The sequence below is a fragment of the Pleurodeles waltl genome, chromosome 2_1, assembly GCF_031143425.1.
Source record: "Pleurodeles waltl isolate 20211129_DDA chromosome 2_1, aPleWal1.hap1.20221129, whole genome shotgun sequence".
NCBI lineage: Eukaryota > Metazoa > Chordata > Amphibia > Caudata > Salamandridae > Pleurodeles > Pleurodeles waltl.
The window spans coordinates 180271673-180291490 of NC_090438.1; the positions used below are offsets into that span (position 1 = coordinate 180271673).

The window sequence follows — 19818 nt, forward strand, 5'->3', positions numbered from 1 at the left end:
AAGCCCTGTTTTTTTTTTTTTTTTTTTTTTCTTCTCTCCAACAGAGGGACCATTCACCCCAGAAGGCCTTCTAGCTGTCCATCCACAGAAGACAGGTGCAGGGTCTCTTGCACAACACTACAGCCATTTGGTACTGCAACAAGCAGAACAATGTGGGGTCCTGGTCCCTGTGCTACGGGGCTCTGTACCTGTGATGGTTTCACTATAACTGAACATGTAGTGTCAGCAGTCTTGCCTGTTGGAGTTTCTGTGGGAGCACTTTTTAGGAGCTGCATTCTGTCTGAATTAAGAGGCACACTTTTTAAAATTATTTTTTAAATTATTTTATTGTTAAACACTTTATTCATTTTTCCGTAACTTAAGTACTCTATGGAGACCCTTAGTTGTAACTAAAGGAGAGCTGTTCTAGGTACACATGAACATATAGTACCAGCAGACGATCAGTATTGTCAGAGTATCCAACAGTCTGAAGTATTATAATACATATCTATGATGGTCCAATCTAATATAGATCTATACATAATAACCATAAGCAGACTACCTTCGTTGCAAGACTGTTGCTGTGATTTCTGCCTTCTTGTCTACATCTTGCAGTCCTTTCTGTTCTGTCAATTGTCCTTACTCCTGGGTAGCTTGCGAAGCAAGCAGAACTCAAACTTGCCCTTCCCACTCATTGATCCAATCAAGAATCTGGGGTCTAGTGTTGGATGACTGTGCAGTGCCATACCACACAAGTCGTCCCTGAAGAACTGCAATGAGATCCAGTATGAAACCCATGAATCAGTTTTGGCTAGGCAAGCTGGTGCAAGTTATGTCTGGTGGACATAATTGACCTGTGTATTTGAGTTGCTGATTTCGGTCTACCTTCTTTACAGGGTCCATCACAGAGGACCACTCCCCCATCTGTAAATTGCTGTAGAGTGGCTTCCCACTGCAACAGTCCAGTGTATTTCCTGTAAGAACGCAAAAGACAAAGCAGATCACCCGTATACCTGTCCCATGTGTAAACAACATTGCCTATCCTTGGGGGATGACTGCATCCTTTCCAGGCCCCATATTGCTCTAATGTTCACCAGTGCCCCAAATGTGAGAAACTGGCTGGTATGTAAACCAAAATCAATGCACAACTCCTTAAAGGAACTGAGAATACCCTCTTTATATAGATCATCAATCAACTCTTTTCCATTGTTAGTCCAGACCCTCTTGTTAAATTACTGTTTCCCATCCTCAGTCCTGTGGCTTGAGAGTACAGTTTATAGTACCAAATAATTGTGTGCATGGGCTTGAGGGGTCGGTACAGGTACCCTTACCCATAAGAGGGGAGGGTGTAATGCTTTACAAGCATCAGCACTCTACTCAAGTTGCCTGCAACAATCTTGAGCCATCTCTGCACACCTAGTTATTTAAATGTTTAGTTCCTCTTTGAGGGGTGGTCCCAAATTGTTCCCTTCTTTAAGGGAGGATTCTGTCTTAGACGAAACAGACGTGACTTCACCTAATTGATTTTTAAGCTGCAGATCTGTGCAAAATTCCAGTTCCTCCATAACTACAGGTGCGTGCAACAGTGGGTCTCTAAAGAACAAGAGTACATTGCCCGTGTACAGTGAAATGCTGTAGGTGCTCCTAGGACGACCCATTCCCCAGTCTTTAGCCCTCTTTGAAGGATTGCTGCCAAGGGCTGTATAGCTAATGAAACCAAACCAGGTATAGAGGACACCCCAGTCTGGTCCCCCTGCCGATTGGTCAACTCCCCTGGACTGCACTTAAAGTAAGGGCATCAAGTAGAGCAGGCAGATCTATCTACGTAAACTATCACAAAACCCCATACCTTCCTTAAGTGCACAAAGGTAGGGTCACAGGGCTACTTCGAATGCTTTCTGTATGTTAAGCAGCTGCCCCCAGACAGAGCTGCCCAAGGGTCCAAATTCATTGCACAGAATATTCGCACACAATAATCTCTGGATGTTCGAATGTGTTATGCCCAGGAATTAACCAGTTTTCATCAGGGTGCCTAGTTCAGCCGGGGTGTCCAACCTTTTCTGTTTAAAAAAAAAAAAAAAAAAAACCAACAAAAAAAACTGCTGCTATTCAATGCATAGCATCCTGAGCTACTGTTATGTTTTAATACAGAGCATACTAGTCAACATTACATTAGTGGACACTCCACGTGAGATTACCAGCAGTGATCACCTTAGTGCCCCCAGACAGGATTTGCAGCAGTAGTATAAACATCTTTAGCTATGTGGAATGCTTCTGCATGTGTAATACATAACAGCCTTAGATGTACTGGCCCTGGTGCCAAGGTAAAAAATATAAGTAGTCTCCACAACACCTCATTATTTATTACTGATTTATTGCTAAAATGCATACTTTACAAAACCAGCCATTTCTCTTCAAACATTAGCTTATGAGTTCCGAAAATACAAACATTTTCAACTCAAAAACCATCTTTTCAATTTTGATAGGCATATTAATTCAAACCAAGAAACACTTCAAATTTAGTGTGCTGGAATACATGCAGGAGAGATACTTGCAGGTTGCTGTAGAGCTACCTGTATCTGTGTACTACTTTTTTTTTTTTTTTTTTTTTTTTTTTTTTTTTTTAAATCTCAATATTCAGTAATGAAAGAGCCTTGGAGAATATCCAAACTCTTTCCTCACTACCTACAACAACATCCCCAGTCAAGGGAGGAATAAATCCCATGTCATAGGCCTCGTAGATTAGCAAAGGTTTGCAAACCAGCTTAGCTAGATACGTGTAATAGAACTCAAGTAGAAGGTGCCAATCAAGGTCCAGGCTCTTTGCATTCACTAATTTGCTTACAACTTCCTTATTTCATCCACCAAGATTCCAGAGGACTTCCTAATTTTCCCACAGTGTCTGCAAGGGAGCTGCATTCAAATCTGAATACCCATATTTGTCAACAGTTTGACGCACCATGTATAAATGTGGTATTATTGCTCAAACATTTTTTTTCCTGATTCTTGAGAAGGCAATATTTCTATGGTATACAATGGCTTCTGATCTAGAATTTGTTTCAGTGATCTGGCCACTAATGTTTCCTGACCTCTGTCTTGGTGGCACCTGGCTAAGTGTTCTTTAGTCTAGTCTTTATAGAATAGTACAAAGGACTGTGGTCCAAGAGGGAAAGACAAGTATTCAGACTCTTGGACCAACCCCTGTTGCCTGTGCCATGAAGCCTATCTACCCTCATATGCAGCCCATGAGGAGGGAGTAATATGAAAATTCCTGGGCCTCCGGATCAAACTCCTGCCAAAGATCTGCTAATTGCTGTTCTTCATCCAAGAGAAGACTTTCTGTGATAATGTTGTGCTATATGCTCCCCTCAGAAATAGGGCTCTATTAAGACTTAAAAAGCACTGTATTGTATTCAACACCCCATATTCTCTGCCATACTAAGAGCTTAGTGAGTGACTGCAAGAAATCACATGAGGCACAAACACTTACTACTGTAAAGGGGATTCCCCTCTAAGGTTCTGTGAACCAATATGTATCTGCCATCTGGGTCTGCATGCATGTGTTTGATTAAATGGCCCGCCAGCCGCGACTCAGACCAGCGTGCCTCTAGTCGGTGGTAAATAATTTGTAACCACTAATTGACCATCCCAGCTACATTTCGTTACACCCCAGTCCGTGTGGAGTAAATGCGTTTCCAGAAGACATATTTGCACTTTCACTTTCCATGATTCCCATTTTGCCTTATTAGCTTGTTCAAGTATGTGTGTCTTTCTAGTTTAATCTGATCATTCACCCATACATAGAAGCAAAATACAGGGGCCACTGTACAGCACCATAGCCCATACTTCAACGTTGCCATTTTGAGGCATTGAGCATCTTTTTCCCCTCTTCACCTCAAAACCAGTTGTACTTTCCCTACTATTTAAAAGCAAACTAACTACAACAGACTCAAACATTTTGTCCCAATTGTACTTCATGTGTGATTGAGGAGAAAAATATACTGTTATACCGTTACAACGCACAAGCAGAAACTCATGTACCTCCGGGACTAAATCCAACCATTTATTATGGTCCTCCTCACATGCAAGCCCAACCTCCCGTCTTCCCCCAAACCTTTCCCCTGAGCTGCCAATCCTAATCCTGGGTCAAAATACAGAACTTAGTTTATTAAACACAGCACCTTTCAGCAGTCATGTTTAACCTGCCGACCTTGACTCCTTGTTCTACAAATCTGGAACTAGGCATCATGGGCACATCTACTCATGCAGATGTTCTATCACATGTAATATACTGCGCACTGACTTAGGGCTCTAAAGGCATGCTTTAGGCGTGACTTGCATATGGTACATGCAGTGTATTTGGACATTGCACACAGGGTGTGGGCAGTGTCTTGTTTTGGAAATGTTTTGCACCATTCACAAATTCTACAATGGCAGTCTGCTTGTAGTTTGAGTGTGGGTCCCTTTGGGTGGCATAATACATGCTTCTGCCCTTAAGGGCCCTCTTTTTGTATCCATGGACTTGGTTCCGAGGGTGCCTTTTACCAGGGTCTTTAAGGTGTGATCTAGTCCTTGCCAGTAGTGTTACAACTAGCACGTGTCATTTTTAGAGGATGAGAACTGGCACTGAGGTCTGGTTAGCAGGGTCCCAATGCACTTCCAGTTAAGAGCATCAATACCAGTGGACAAAAACGTGGAAGTGACAATGTCTAAAAGAGGCTTTTTCCTGCAATGGGCCATGTTGACCAGCCATCTGTAGCATGCGGTCCTTAATGTTAAGCATTGTGACCACCGTTGGTTAGGGAGGAGTGTCCAAAACGGGAGGGTGACACAGGATCGAATGGGCTCAACTGCACACAATGGTGGAGAGCCATCAAACATGAGTCCACAACTGTTTTCATAAAAGTTAGAATTCTGGCTGCCTATTTTTTTATTTTTTTTTTCCAGGCAGCCCAAAGAATCGAATATTATTCCTGCTTTACTGGCTGGCCCAGCTTCAGCTCTGTCTTGTAAATGTTTAAATGTATCAGAAAATGATTTCGCTTGCATCTGCTTGTCTCTGACTGAGATGCAGGAAAATTAGCGGTTTGGAGGAGCTCCAAGGAAATGCAGCTGATCACATCTTAGTGCAAGCCACCCCCCACAGATGCCTTCCCGTTGCTATCTCTCTTGTGTGACGTTCTGAAAAATATCAATGATGACTGGGCCAAAGCTATTCCAGTTGCCCCAGATTTGACTAGCAGAATGTGGTGTGCTGAATTCGTGAGCATGAACATCACCCTTATGATCTGATTACCACTTCAGAAGGACATCCGTTTCACATAGAAGGATCCTCCATCCAAATCTCCAACTTGTTCCTCAATGCGTGGACATTGAGTGGTAACAGTTGTCTGATTTGTTACGTCAGGTGGTGGAATCCAACCTCTCAACCAAATGCTCTTCTTCGAAATCCATATGTATGCTTGCTGTTGGAACAAGTTTGTAACATGTTGTGATGGCCTGAACAATGACCCACTGCATGCAAAGCTGTTTGACTTTTTGTCCTGCTTTTAGGCCAGCAATCCCTTGCAGTGGGCACTGTAAAAGGTACTTTGTCCTTTCTGCGTTTACTGGTGATGAACTACATTCCAAACAGTTTGTCATGTCCCAGTGGACCCTTAACTTGGTCTTCACATTCCTTATGTGTACACCTTTTGAGTATATGCATAGTTGCTTGCTGCATCTTTTGACTATGCAACTCACTCATGCACCAAGCTGATGTACTAACAGTGAGGAAGACCAATTTCAGACACTAAGTGCAAGTGCCCTTCACTACCTGTCTTTTTGTCAAAATGTATGACTCCCTACCATGTTGAGCAGTCATTTTACCAGTGCTCTTTACTCACACCCACCCCCCGCCACTTGAAAGAAGAGGAGAGTTACCATTGGTTGGAGCTCGAGGCCTTTGATATTTTCACTTTAACTTTAACGGGGCCTGTTGAGTGGACTATTGGCTTTATGTAGATTTTTGGGGGGTAAAGACAGGGCAATCTGTGCAGCCACCTTCTTTAGGAGGATGGTCCTTTGCTTCAAATTCTGTTGCACAAATACTGAAATTACCACACGAATAAGAAGTTGGGAAGAAGGAATTGAAAGAATATGGAATGTTACCACTGCCTACTTGCTCAAGGTGTCTCACTACCTCGGACTACAGATAATTCCTTGTAGTTTGACAGACTGTTCTTTTAACTTGAAACAAAAGCTTTATGGAGGATGTTTCATCTGCAACACTCCTATATACATGCATGCCAAATATAGTAAACTGTCTGCTGAATTCTTCACACAATTTAAGACGCGTTTCAGTTGCAGAGTGTTTGCTACACGTATGGTTGCTCATCAACTATCTTGTTTTAGTATAAAAATGCTGCACTTTAGGCTGCACATTAGCGCTGTATATAGTGCTTGAGCATAACGGCACTTTAATCTTGCGGTCACTTTAATTGCATGGCTTTTACCACCTGTTGCTTAGGCCCAATTTTAAGGAAATAAAATAGGACTGCGCTCAGGTACAACTGCTCTTTACTTTGGGGGGGGGTGGGAGGGGTCCCACTTGTATAACTTTGGCTGCTACTGGCCACCCTTTACCAGAGTAGTGGTTCTCTCTCACTGGCAGGTATCTGAACTTGAGACCTCTCACTAGGCCATTTCTTAGGGAAGCACCAGGGTGTGTGTTATCTGCAATTTTTTGAGTGATCATACTTTGGTAGATTATTTCTTATCAGGATAGACTGGCTATGCAGCGTTTTGAAGATTGTATTGGATCTTTTTAGTTTTATTCCCGGAAAGCAGACATGCATTGTAATATGTAACCCGGCAAACTGCAGGCTGTGTGAAGTTAATGTTCTGCAGTTGTGTTTTAAAAAAAAAAAAAAAATTTTGGGGTGCAGCCAGGTACGTTTTAATTAATCTAGCAATACACTTGACAAACTATATTGTACAAGGAGGTGTAATCCAGCCCTCTGGAAAGCCCCGTTGTTTTTTACTTGTAACATTAAGTCCAAGCCATGGTGGGTAAGTTAGGCATCCCCAATGCTTTTATTTGACCGCCAGGTCTGGCGGGAAGGGCACTTTTCCTCTTTGGTCCTAAAACACGATCTGTGTTTAGACATCCATCAGAACAAGTTACCGACAGTAATGCTCTATATAGTGTATACTCTGCCTAACCGTAGATTCCTCCATCATCCTTTTCTGTCGTGCCCTTTTTTCTTTTTTTTTTGTTACATCTGAAAAGTTGCCAAACTCGTCATCGGCACACTGCCACCTACAATTGCTTTACGCTTCATACAAGATGGTGCACAAAGGCAAAAATCTGACGTTGGTGCTCACAGGTGGCAGTTTTTATGTTGCTCTGCTCGTTTGGGGTTGGTTTTGAGTCTGCGCATGCCACCACCTCTCAGTGTGCAGGAGCATTGCTGGAAATGTTCTACATACAGTCTGGGGCCTTCGGGGTATATTCTGTAGTGTGATTGTGTGATTGTCCACCAGAAGGAGCGTTTCTGAAAGTAACTTGCTCTATATTCAAAACATCTTTAACAAATCTAATAGCTTTCTTTTTTCCAAATTGGCCATGGTATATCCTCGGTTTTTTTTTTTTTTTTTTTGCTTTGTTTTAAAGTTTGGTCTTCCAAATGGGAAAATCTCCTTTATTTTATGATCCATTGACTGAAGTACGAGTATAGTAACACTGCCTGCCGAGGAGCGCCCAGGGACCTGAAGTGACAAAAATTAGCTTGTACCAAGTCTCTTTATATCGTCTGCCTGTATTGACACTTGTCTGGCTTTATTTGTACACCTTCACTCGCAGTAAGCTGTTTGACAGCTTTTAACGCCTTTGAAACGTACTCCTTTCATATATTTACGTAGTCCTCATTTGCGCAGACCAAATAAACAATGATGCTATATATAAATAAGTTCAGAGTAGTCCTTTGAGTTAACCTGCTAATTAAATAATTTTATATAAATTAGTTACACTTGTACAGATTTCACACATCCCCACTCCACTAGATGCATAGACAGCACTTCAGATGGTGACTCTAATTTTCTGTTTAAGAAATTCTATGTTGAATTTCATTGTTTTCTACAGGCTTAGTTATTTAATAGGGCCTTTCTTCCAGTTTGGTCAAAAATTTCAGTATTTTATGTGAGAAATCACTTTTATTGACACAACCCAGTGCTTTTAAAACTTTTATGGTGTACCCTGAAATTTTATAATGTCTCTATACTGTCCATTTTAGCTGGAATCGATATGTTGTCTTGAGACATAAACAAAATGTAAAAATGTCTAAGCAGTGAATTTCTTCTACCCATTTCGAAAGTGATGCTCTTGAAATCTGCGCACTCGGGTTGCATAGTAGCAGATATAAGGATAAGCTAAATCAAATCATCATGCGTCCTATCCCTTTCTGATTATTTGGCCTAGCTTTGTTGCCACTCTCTAAGGGAAAAAAAGTTTTGTAAAACATTCTCTCAGGTTAGTTTTAGACAGTGAAAAATTTTAATTTAACTTCTTCAAATGTTGCCTTAGTGTCTAGCGTTATGACCGATGGAGATTCTTGCTTATTTGCTGCTATAAAACATTGCCTGTATGGCTGGTATTACCACTTACCAATTTATTTTTAGGAAGCTTGTTTTAGATGGGTATATCAGTTTACCTGTAAGCCCCAGTCTTTAGTTATCTATGCCTTAGCATAAAACCTTACCATTAATAAGACTTGCCCATAGCTACACAGCTCATGAGGATTTGTTCACCTTTACAATCAGTACTAAACTGACATCCATTGCTTTTTCAATTCACCTAGCCTGTATTAGTAAAGGAGTTTAAAAAAAAAAAAAAAGGAAAAAGCAGGAACACAAATCTTTACCCTAATTTGAGGCAATGCAGTTTTTATTTTTTATTTTTATTTTAAAGAATAGTACAAAAGGGGCTCCAGCATTTGTCCATGGCATACAAAGAAACCATGCAGGTGGGCATAAATGCATCACTATTAATCACATATGTCGACTGTGAACTAAAGTATTACATTAGGCGTGAACGGATGGGCATCAGATTCTTCTTCCAACACTTCCAGGTCATCGTATTCAATACCCCCACCCCAAACTTTTTGCAACTTGAGGGCATCCCCTGCTTCTGTAGGTACGTTTTTCTGTGATTATGTATAAATCCATCCCCACCCTACATTGATAAGCTAGGTTGTTTGGGGCAGCTTCCGAACAACAATCTGTGACAAACTAGGGTGGGCACTGGACTCGGAACTCCTGTAACTGGGGTTATGCCTATCATGTGCACACAGGTGACTGTACACCTGTATTACATTGAAGAACCTACAGAAAACCTGCCTTAAAGTGTATGATTTTGTCTGAGTGCTTTATTTTTTAAGGTGCCAGTCCCTTCTGGTTGCCTTAGTTGATTTTTAGTTGTAATGGTACTATTTACGTAACTATTAAAGTCATTTTCCTTCTAAGTACTAATTGGATATTCTATTACTGGATCTGTTACTCTGAATTGAGTGGCTAAGTTCCTCTACCTCTTGGAGTAAGCCTTAACTGTTTGACCTAGATGCAGCGAAAGAGAGAAACTGTTGCATTGGAAAGGGAGTTGGAGGCTTCCTTGGAGAGGTTGGGATTATGGGGCACTTTTGTCGGATGTAACACATTGTTGGTGTGTTTGGCAATTAATTTTAAGCTTTCACTTGTCCTTCTGGATGCTTTTGCATATTGCTGAACCTTCTGTTAATGTTCAAAATTATTCTGCCTTTGCCATATGACAAAATTATGTATAACTCAATTTGCTACGCCACAATTTACTTTATTCTGTTAAAAGTTCTCTAAATTATCTGTGAAACTGACAGATTCACCTGCCTGCTTCGATCGCTCTAATGATCCTAAGTGCATGATTTGCTTCTGATTTTGCACGAGGTGAACTCAGTTTCTTCCTGTAGTCTTATTTGTTGGATGACCTGTTGTACATGCCTTTTTTTTCTGTTTCAGATACGCTTGCCAGTTAACATGAACCCCAACACAACAAGCAGCAGTGGGCGTTGTGATAATCACACTGCTACCATGGTTCTTAATGACAGCACCACTGGAGCTATTGAATTTGGCTTTGTTCTTGTAAGTATGTTTATTCATATTGATGCAAAATGTTTCATTTACTAGGTGAATTAGTGGCAGCGTTTTGGCAGTCTTCTCAGTGGGACACTAACTCGACTTCTTGTTTACTGTGAAGACTATTTGAATATAAGTGTAAATGGGAGGAGAAGTCTTTATCCTTTAAGAGTTTCACCTGGTTATCAAGTTTCTTGCTTTAGCAGAATACATCTGCTTGTCTTTGTGCTGGAACGGGATAGCACAGTCAAACATTATTTCACCACAAAGGTACATGTCGCTGTACAGATCTTTAAAACAATAGAAATGTGAAGTTTCTTCACTCAGTTGTCATCCGAGTTCAGAGCTATGTCAGAATTGACTTCAACACGTGTATTTTTAGAATGTAATATATTTGACTTGATGTGTTTTTTTTTTTTTTTTTTTTTGTTTTTTTTACCTCTGCTCAAAATGAATGGTCCACTTTATCAGTTTCTTTATGGTGGATGTTCATAATACATGTCTACTAAGGCAGAGAACACACTCTATTCCGAAAAGGGGTTGATTGCCAAAGAACATTATGTTCGATGGCATCTGTCGCTGTAGATACACATGTTGTGCATAGCCCGCCATCTGGTGTTGGGTCGGAGTGTTACAAGTTGTTTTTCTTTGAAGAAGTCTTTCGAGTCACGGGACCGAGGGACTCCTCCTTGTCTCCATTGCGCATGGGTGTCGACTCCATCTTCGATTGTTTTCTTTCAGCCATCTGGTTCGGACGTGTTCCTTTCGCTCCGGGTTTCGGAACGGAAAGTTAGCTAAATATCGGAAAAATTACGTCGGTATTGTTGCGTTCGGGATCAGCTTAAATAGAATCGACACCGAATCGAAGAGTGAAGAGCTCCGGTACCCTTCGGGGTAGTTTTCGATCCCCCGTCGGGGCCTGGTCGGCCCGACTGCGTGTAAAACAACGCTGATGGAACGGACCTCGTTCCGTTTCTGTCCTAAATGCCACAACAAATACCCGTATACAGACCAACATTTGGTCTGTAACCTGTGCCGGTCGCCTGAGCACAGTGAAGAGACTTGCGAGGCCTGTCGTGCGTTCTGGTCCCGAAAAACACTCCGTGACCGTCGAGCCAGAAGACTGCAGATGGCGTCCACTCCGACAGCTCACCGAGAGTTCGAGGAACAAGAGGAAGAAGAAACCTTCTCGATCCATGAATCGGACTCCGAGGAATTCGACGACCAAAAAACTGTGAGTAAGACGTCGAAGCCAACACACAAGAAGTGACAAAGCCCAGGGGACGCCACTGCCACCAGGCCATGGCTCGACCCATAAATTCGGTGACCGACCGTCGGCGCCGAAATAGTGCCGAGATCGTCCGACTCCGGTCGAGACACCGGCACGCAGCCTTCTCGGGACCGAGAAAGTGCTGCTGAAAAAGATAGACGCCGAGATAGCGGAGCCGAAACTGCTCGACGCAGAGACAGTGGCACCGAGGAAGATCGACGCCAACTACCAGTTCCTATTCAGAGGAGCAATCACTGTCCTCTCAGATGCGAAAGCATAGATTTGAGGAAGAGTTGCAATCCACCGAAGTGGACCACACTCAGAAACGTATTTTTATACAGGAAGGAACAGGGAAAATAAGCACCCTTCCCCCTATTAGGAGAAAAAGGAGACTGGAGTTTCAGTCAGACCAAGCACCACAAACAAAAATGGTGAAAAAGGTAACTCCGCCACCCTCTCCTCCACCTGTAACTAACGTTTCACCAGCACAAACTCCATCACATTCCCCGGCTCACACCACCATGAGCCAAGGTGACCAGGACCAAGACGCTTGGGACTTATACGACGCCCCAGTGTCGGAGAACAGTCCAGAGGCGTATCCTACAAAGCCCTCACCACCGGAAGATAGCACAGTATATTCACAAGTGGTGGCTAGAGCAGCAGAGTTCCACAACGTGTCCCTACACTCGGAACCAGTCGAGGATGACTTCTTATTCAACACCCTCTCCTCCACCCATAGCTCCTACCAAAGCCTGCCTATGCTCCCAGGAATGCTTCGGCACGCAAAGGAAATCTTCAAGGAGCCGGTCAAGAGTAGAGCAATAACACCAAGAGTGGAAAAGAAATATAAAGCACCTCCCACAGACCCTGTTTTCATCACCTCACAGCTGCCACCAGATTCCGTCGTAGTAGGAGCAGCTCGCAAGAGAGCCAACTCCCACACATCTGGGGATGCACCACCCCCAGATAAAGAGAGCCGCAAGTTCGATGCAGCCGGAAAGAGTCGCAGTACAAGCTGCAAACCAGTGGCGCATCGCTAACTCTCAAGCACTACTTGCGCGCTATGACAGAGCCCATTGGGACGAGATGCAACACCTCATTGAGCATCTACCCAAAGAGCTACAAAAAAGGGCGAAACAGGTGGTTGAGGAAGGACAGAACATATCTAATAATCAGATATGCTCCTCTATGGATGCAGCGGACACAGCTGCAAGAACAATGAACACATCTGTGACTATAAGAAGGCACGCATGGCTACGAACGTCTGGTTTTAAACCAGAGATACAGCAGGCAGTGCTCAATATGACATTCAATGAGAACTGTTCGGACCAGAAGTGGACACGGCAATTGAGAAACTCAAAAAGGACACTGACACTGCTAAAGCCATGGGCGCACTCTACTCCCCGCAGAGCAGAGGCACTTACAGCACCTTCCGCAAAACAACCTTTAGAGGGGGGTTTCGGGGTCAGGCCACACAAGCCAGCACCTCACAGACAACACCGTCCAGCTACCAGGGACAGTACCAAAGGGGAGGCTTTCGGAGCCAATACAGAGGACAATTCCCTAGGAATAGGGGAACATTTCAAAGCCCCAAAACCCCTACAGCCAAGCAGTGACTCACATGTCACTCATCCCCTCCACACAACACCAGTGGGGGGAAGAATAGGTCAGTATTACCAAGCATGGGAGGAAATAACTACAGACACTTGGGTCTTAGCAATTATCCAACATGGTTATTGCATAGAATTTCTACAAATCCCTCCAAACATACCACCAAAAGCACAGAATTTATCAAAACAACATTCAGACCTTCTGGAAACAGAAGTTCAAGCATTATTGCAAAAGAACGCAATAGAACTAGTACCAAAGACACAAACACAGGAGTTTATTCACTGTACTTCCTAATACCAAAAAAGGACAAAACACTGAGACCAATCCTAGACCTCAGAACACTAAACACCTACATCAAATCAGAACACTTTCACATGGTCGCGCTACAAGAAGTGTTACCATTGCTAAAGCAACAGGACTACATGAGAACCTTAGATCTCAGACGCGTATTTCCACATACCAATACATCAGTCGCACAGGAAATACCTCAGGTTTGTATTCAAAGGAATACATTACCAATTCAAAGTATTGCCGTTTGGTTTAACAACCGCACCAAGCGTCTTTACAAAATGTCTAGCAGTAGTGGCTGCACACATCATAAGGCAGCAAATACACGTATTCCCGTATCTAGACGACTGGCTAATCAAGACCAACTCACTGACAAGGTGCTCACACCACACATCAGGTCATACAAAACCTCTACAAACTCGGTTTCACCATCAACTATGCAAAATCACACATTCTGCCGTGCAAAGTACAACAATACCTAGGAGCCATAATAGACACAACAAAAGGGCTAGCCACTCCAAGTCCACAAAGAATTCAAAATTTCAACAAAATCATACAACGCATGTATCCAACACAAAGAATACAGGCAAAAATGATATTACAACTCCTAGGCATGATGTCCTCATGCATAGCCATTGTCCCGAACGCAAGACTGCACACGAGGCCCTTACAACAGTGCCTAGCATCACAATGGTCACAAGCACAGGGTCACCTTCTAGATCTGGTGTTGATAGACCGCCAAACATACCTCTCGCTTCTATGGTGGAACAGTATAAATTTAAACAAAGGGCGGCCTTTCCAAGACCCAGTGCCACAATACGTAATAACAGATGCTTCCATGACGGGGTGGGGAGCACACCTCGATCAACACAGCATACAAGGACAATGGGACGTACATCAAACAAAACTGCACATAAATCACCTAGATCTGCTAGCAGTTTTTCAAGCACTAAAAGTATTCCAACCAATCATAACTCACAAATACATTCTTGTCAAAACAGACAACATGACGACAATGTATTATCTAAACAAACAGGGGGGGACACACTCCACGCAGCTGAGCCTTCTAGCACAAAAGATATGGCGATGGGCAATTCACAACCACATTCGCCTAATAGCACAGTTTATTCCAGGGATCCAGAATCAACTTGCAGACAATCTCTCTCGAGATCACCAACAGGTCCACGAATGGGAAATTCACCCCCAAATTCTAAACACTTACTTCAAACTCTGGGGAACACCTCAAATAGACTTATTTGCAACAAAAGAGAACGCAAAATGCCAAAACTTCGCATCCAGGTACCCACACAGGCAGTCCCAAGGCAATGCCCTATGGATAAACTGGTCAGGGATATTTGCATACGCTTTTCCCCCTCTCCTTCCATATCTAGTAAACAAATTGAGTCAAAACAAACTCAAACTCCTACTGATAGCACCAACATGGGCAAGGCAACCCTGGTACACAACACTGCTAGACCTATCAGTAGTACCCCACATCAAATTGCCCAACTGGCCAGATCTGTTAACACAACACAAACAACAGATCAGGCATCCCGATCCAGCATCGCTGAATCTAGCAATCTGGCTCCTGAAATCCTAGAATTCGGACACTTAGACCTTACACAAGAATGTATGGAAGTCATAAAGCAAGCTAGAAGACCATCCACTAGGCACTGCTATGCAAGCAAATGGAAAAGGTTTGTTTGCTACTGCCATCATAATCAAATCCAACCATTACACGCATCTCCAAAGGATGTAGTGGGTTACTTGCTACACTTACAAAAATCTAACCTAGCTTTCTCTTCCATTAAAATACACCTTGTGGCAATATCTGCATACCTGCAGATTACCTATTCAACTTCACTATTTAGGATACCGGTCATTAAAGCATTTATGGAAGGCCTTAAAAGAATTATACCACCAAGGACACCACCCGTTCCTTCGTGGAACCTCAATGTTGTCTTAACAAGACTCATGGGTCCACCTTTTGAACCCATGCACTCTTGCGCAATACAGTTCCTAACCTGGAAAGTTGCATTTCTCATCGCCATCACATCTCTACGGAGAGTAAGCGAAATTCAAGCGTTTACAATACAAGAACCTTTTATCCAAATACACAAAAATAAGGTAGTCCTAAGGACCAATCCTAAATTTTTACCAAAGGTTATTTCACCGTTCCACCTAAATCAAACTGTAGAACTACCAGTGTTCTTCCCACAGCCAGATTCCGTAGCTGAGAGGGCACTACATACATTAGATGTCAAAAGAGCACTAATGTACTACATTGACAGAACAAAAAACATCAGAAAGACTAAACAATTTATTGCATTCCAAAAACCTCATGCAGGAAACCCAATATCAAAACAAGGTATAGCCAGATGGATAGTTAAGTGCATCCAAATCTGCTACCTTAAAGCAAAAAGACAGCTGCCCATTACACCAAGGGCACACAACCAGAAAGAAAGGCGCTACCATGGCCTTTCTAGGAAATATTCCAATGCACGAAATATGTAAGGCAGCCACATGGTCTACGCCTCACACGTTCACCAAGCACTACTGTGTAGACGTGCTATCCGCACAACAAGCCACAGTAGGTCAAGCCGTGTTAAGAACCTTATTTCAAAATACTTCCACTCCTACAGGCTGAGCCACCGCTTTTGGGGAGATAACTGCTTACTAGTCTATGCAAAACATGCGTATCTACAGCGACAGATGCCATCGAACTGAAAATGTCACTTACCCAGTGTACATCTGTTCGTGGCATCAGTCGCTGAAGATTCACATGTGCCCACCCGCCTCCCCGGGAGCCTGTAGCCGTTCGGAAGTTAGCTTAAGCTTTGTACATTTGTAAATATATTATTTAAACCTTAAATAGGTACATACTTATTCACTCCATTGCATGGGCACTATTACTACAACACAACTCCTACCTCACCCTCTGCGGGGAAAACAATCGAAGATGGAGTCGACGCCCATGTGCAATGGAGACGAGGAGGAGTCCCTCGGTCCCGTGACTCGAAAGACTTCTTCGAAGAAAAACAACTTGTAACGCTCCGACCCAACACCAGATGGCGGGCTATGCACAACATGTGAATCTTCAGCGACTGATGCCACGAACAGATGTACACTGGGTAAGTGACATTTTCATTCTCATGAGTATGGATCAAAAGACCCTCTTGTAATTTATCATAGCTTATGATAAATTACAAGATGTTTCTCTATACCCTGTTCCTTGCACTGTTATCCAAGTGTGCTATTCCATTCCTCCCCCGTTTTCCAGTTGGTTGCTACCAGCATTCTACCACCATTGCTTTGACAGTTAACAGCTGTGATGAGAGACGTTTGCAATCCGTAGTGGCTGGAGGATATTGTTGAATAATCTTGTCAATAAATGAAGCCACATCAACCTTGTTGGGAATTAAATCGTATTTAGAATACTGGCGATGAAGATGGGATATGAACCCACCCGTGACAAGCCTCCCTATCAGTCTATTCTCCCCTGTTACCTCTGCTTTGTCGTCCACAAGAGCCACACCCATGACCCCGCACTTCATAACTCCCCTGATTACATCGCACTGATCATGTTAAGTCTACATTTTTCCTAGCATTTTAACTACAAGTCTTTGCGCTGATGAGCACAGCCCACTGCGCAGTCACAGAAGTGAAGTACTTGGCTTGATTGTTGTTTTATGAAGCCTGCCACGCTGATGGGCACAGTTTACAATTTAAGCTTTTCTGTGCAAATTTAATATCACATACTCGCTGATGGGCACAGCTCTTCTATGCATGTTTGCTCCATCGTGGCTGAAACACTGGATTGATATTAGATATCTGCTCTGGCTTGATTTTCGGCTTGATATTCAATACCTGCACACTGATGGGCACAGCTCATTAATTGGAGTTTTCTATCCACTTCATTAAAAGCCTGTCACACTGATCGGCAATACTTACAAATCAATAGTAATTAAATACATTCGCTGATAGGCATATTTCCTCCTATTCAAAATGAAAGCCTTTCCGATGATGGCACTGCTAAATAATGAACCCCTTCATTGTAACATATTATAGATGCTTTCGTAAGCCTTGCTATTGTTTTTGTTGCTATAATTGCAAAGACAATACTGGTGTTAAACAGTGAACTTTAAATTTTACTCATTTGTTCCACTAGTACTCAGTTCATTGCTGTGATACCCAATTGTAGTCCTCCAAAAGTCTGGAGGGAGTGGTCTTCGCCTTTTTGCCGACTTAAGAGATCTTAATGAAAATATTTGGGCGGATAGATTTCCCCTACCAGAATAAATGATCAATGTAACTGGAGAGGCCAGTCACTTCAGCATAATTGATCTGTCCTCAGCATACCACCAAATAGAATTACACCAAGATTCCAAATCCGTAACCTCATTTATAGCTCCTTATGGAGTGTACAGGTACCTCTGTATGCCTTTTGGTCTTGCTTCAGCGACTGCAGTATTCCAGAGTTATGCAACAAATTTTGGAAGAGAAAAAATGTTTTGTGCTTCCAAGATGAGTTATTTGTGGCAATTCAGTAACCAATTATGACGACTTATTAAGGGAAGTTTTGTCAGCACTCAAAGCAGGTCTAACAATAAAAAAAGACAAATGTAATTTAGAAGTCCAATCAGTAGATTACCTAGGGCATAAGATTTCAAAACATGGAATTAGACCAAAACTTGATTTGGTCAATTGTAAAAGGTGCTCCTCCTCCAATAAACGAGGAATTAAAATCCTATTTAGGGTTAGTTGAATACATGACTAAATGTTTCAAGAATTTTGCAGATATTACTGCACCATTAAGAGCCCTCTTTGGAAAAAGAAAAAAAGTACTAATTTCAAATGGGATACAGAATGACAAGGAGCCTTTGAATCATTCCAAAAAGCTGTTTTTATTGCCCCTTCCTTGGGAAATTTTGACACCAGACGTAAAACCATCCTAACTACGGACACCATTGGGATGGGAATTGGAGCATTTTTAACTCCAATCATGGAAGGCGAGGAGAAAATTATAGCTAAATGTAACTACTCCCACAGTAGAGCGTGAGGCACTTGTGTGTACATGGGCTATTTCACATTTTAAGTATTTCCTTTGGGGATTAGTTTACTGTAGGCACTGACCATAAGCCTCTGATTCATATATTTTCAAGGACTGGGAGGGAGACCACTACTCCTCGAATAGCTACATGTCTCATAGGCATGGAAGGGTACAATTTCAAAATTGAATATGTTCCCAGTATAAAAAACTCCGTAGCAGATTCTTTCTAGGCTACCTTGCATAGAGGAAAAGGAAAACGCAAATAAAACTTAAACCTATATTAATTTGCTATTCCTAGCATTACAAGGGAGGAGTGAAATACTTTTGTGGAAGACGACTCAACTCTATAAAAATTTAAAGGTAAAGATTGTCCAAGAATGCTTCCCAGAAGTCTAATAACCTAAACGAGGACCTCAAGAATTTTTGGGCTGTAAGACAAGAATTAAGTATTGTTGATGACGAGGTCATGAGAGGGGAAAGGATAGTGCCAACCAAGGCCTTGTGGATAGGATAACATAATTGGCTCATGAAGGTCACTTGGGCATAAGCATAACCAAGGATAAAGTCAGGGCCACATACTCTTTCCCTGACATAGATAGAATTGTGGAAAATCGAGTCAAGGATTGTTTGACCTATGCCATGAGTGACCAAAGCAAGATTACTAGATGCTCATCACTATCCCCTGTGAGTGTGCCATCCAAGCCTTGGAATAAACTTGGTCTTGACATCATTGGTCCTTTAAAAATATCTGTGGGCTGGTAAATTTATGTTGGTACTGGTAGACTATCACTCTCATTGGGTCACCACCAGAGTAGGTAGCAGCATCACAACTCTGTGTCTGGTGAATTTCTTAACCCACACATTCACAACAGGTGTGCTTATCACTATAGTAACACAAGTGTCCAATTCTAAAGAAATGTGTGAATTCTTAACAGAATTGTCCATCATACATCACAATACAGTGTTATATTGCTCCAGAGCAAATGAGTCAGTGGAACTAGTCAACCATATGATCAAAGGAGTGTATCCAACTTGCACACATCAAGGTTGGGCTTGCCAAAAATCCTTCGGAATCAATTTCAATCCTAAGAGCCAGGAACCTGTTATCAATTGAGGAAGAGAGAGAACTCAGGACAGTGTAAAACTTTGAAGAGTTCCCTGAGGTATTTATTGATGAAATAGGCTATCTCGATTTCTAATACAAGCAAGCTACAAACAGTGCAGTAATACACAAGGTAAAACAAATTCATCATTTAATGTGTGATCCTTTCCAAGAGGAATTGGATAAAGTGGTTAAGCAGATAATCCTAGAACCTAATGAATGTTCCTTATGGCTAGCTCTAATTCTAGTCATCCAAAAGTCTGGAGGGAGTGATCTTCACCTTTGTGTCGACTTAAGAGATTTTTAATGGAAATATTTGGGTGGATAGATTCCCCTACCCAGAATAAATGAAATGATCAGTGTAATTGGAGAGGC

At 42.3% G+C, this 19818-nt stretch overlaps 1 protein-coding gene across 2 annotated transcripts in view; it reads left to right on the forward strand.

The window, feature by feature from the left end:
• LAMP2 (lysosomal associated membrane protein 2) overlaps positions 1-19818 on the forward strand; it is a 255206-nt gene that overhangs the window by 121851 nt on the left and 113537 nt on the right. For both annotated transcript variants that reach the window (XM_069212088.1, XM_069212096.1), the window contains exon 6: positions 10006-10128. In XM_069212088.1, the coding sequence (XP_069068189.1) occupies positions 10006-10128 (123 nt within the window). The remainder of the gene's footprint in view (positions 1-10005; positions 10129-19818) is intronic.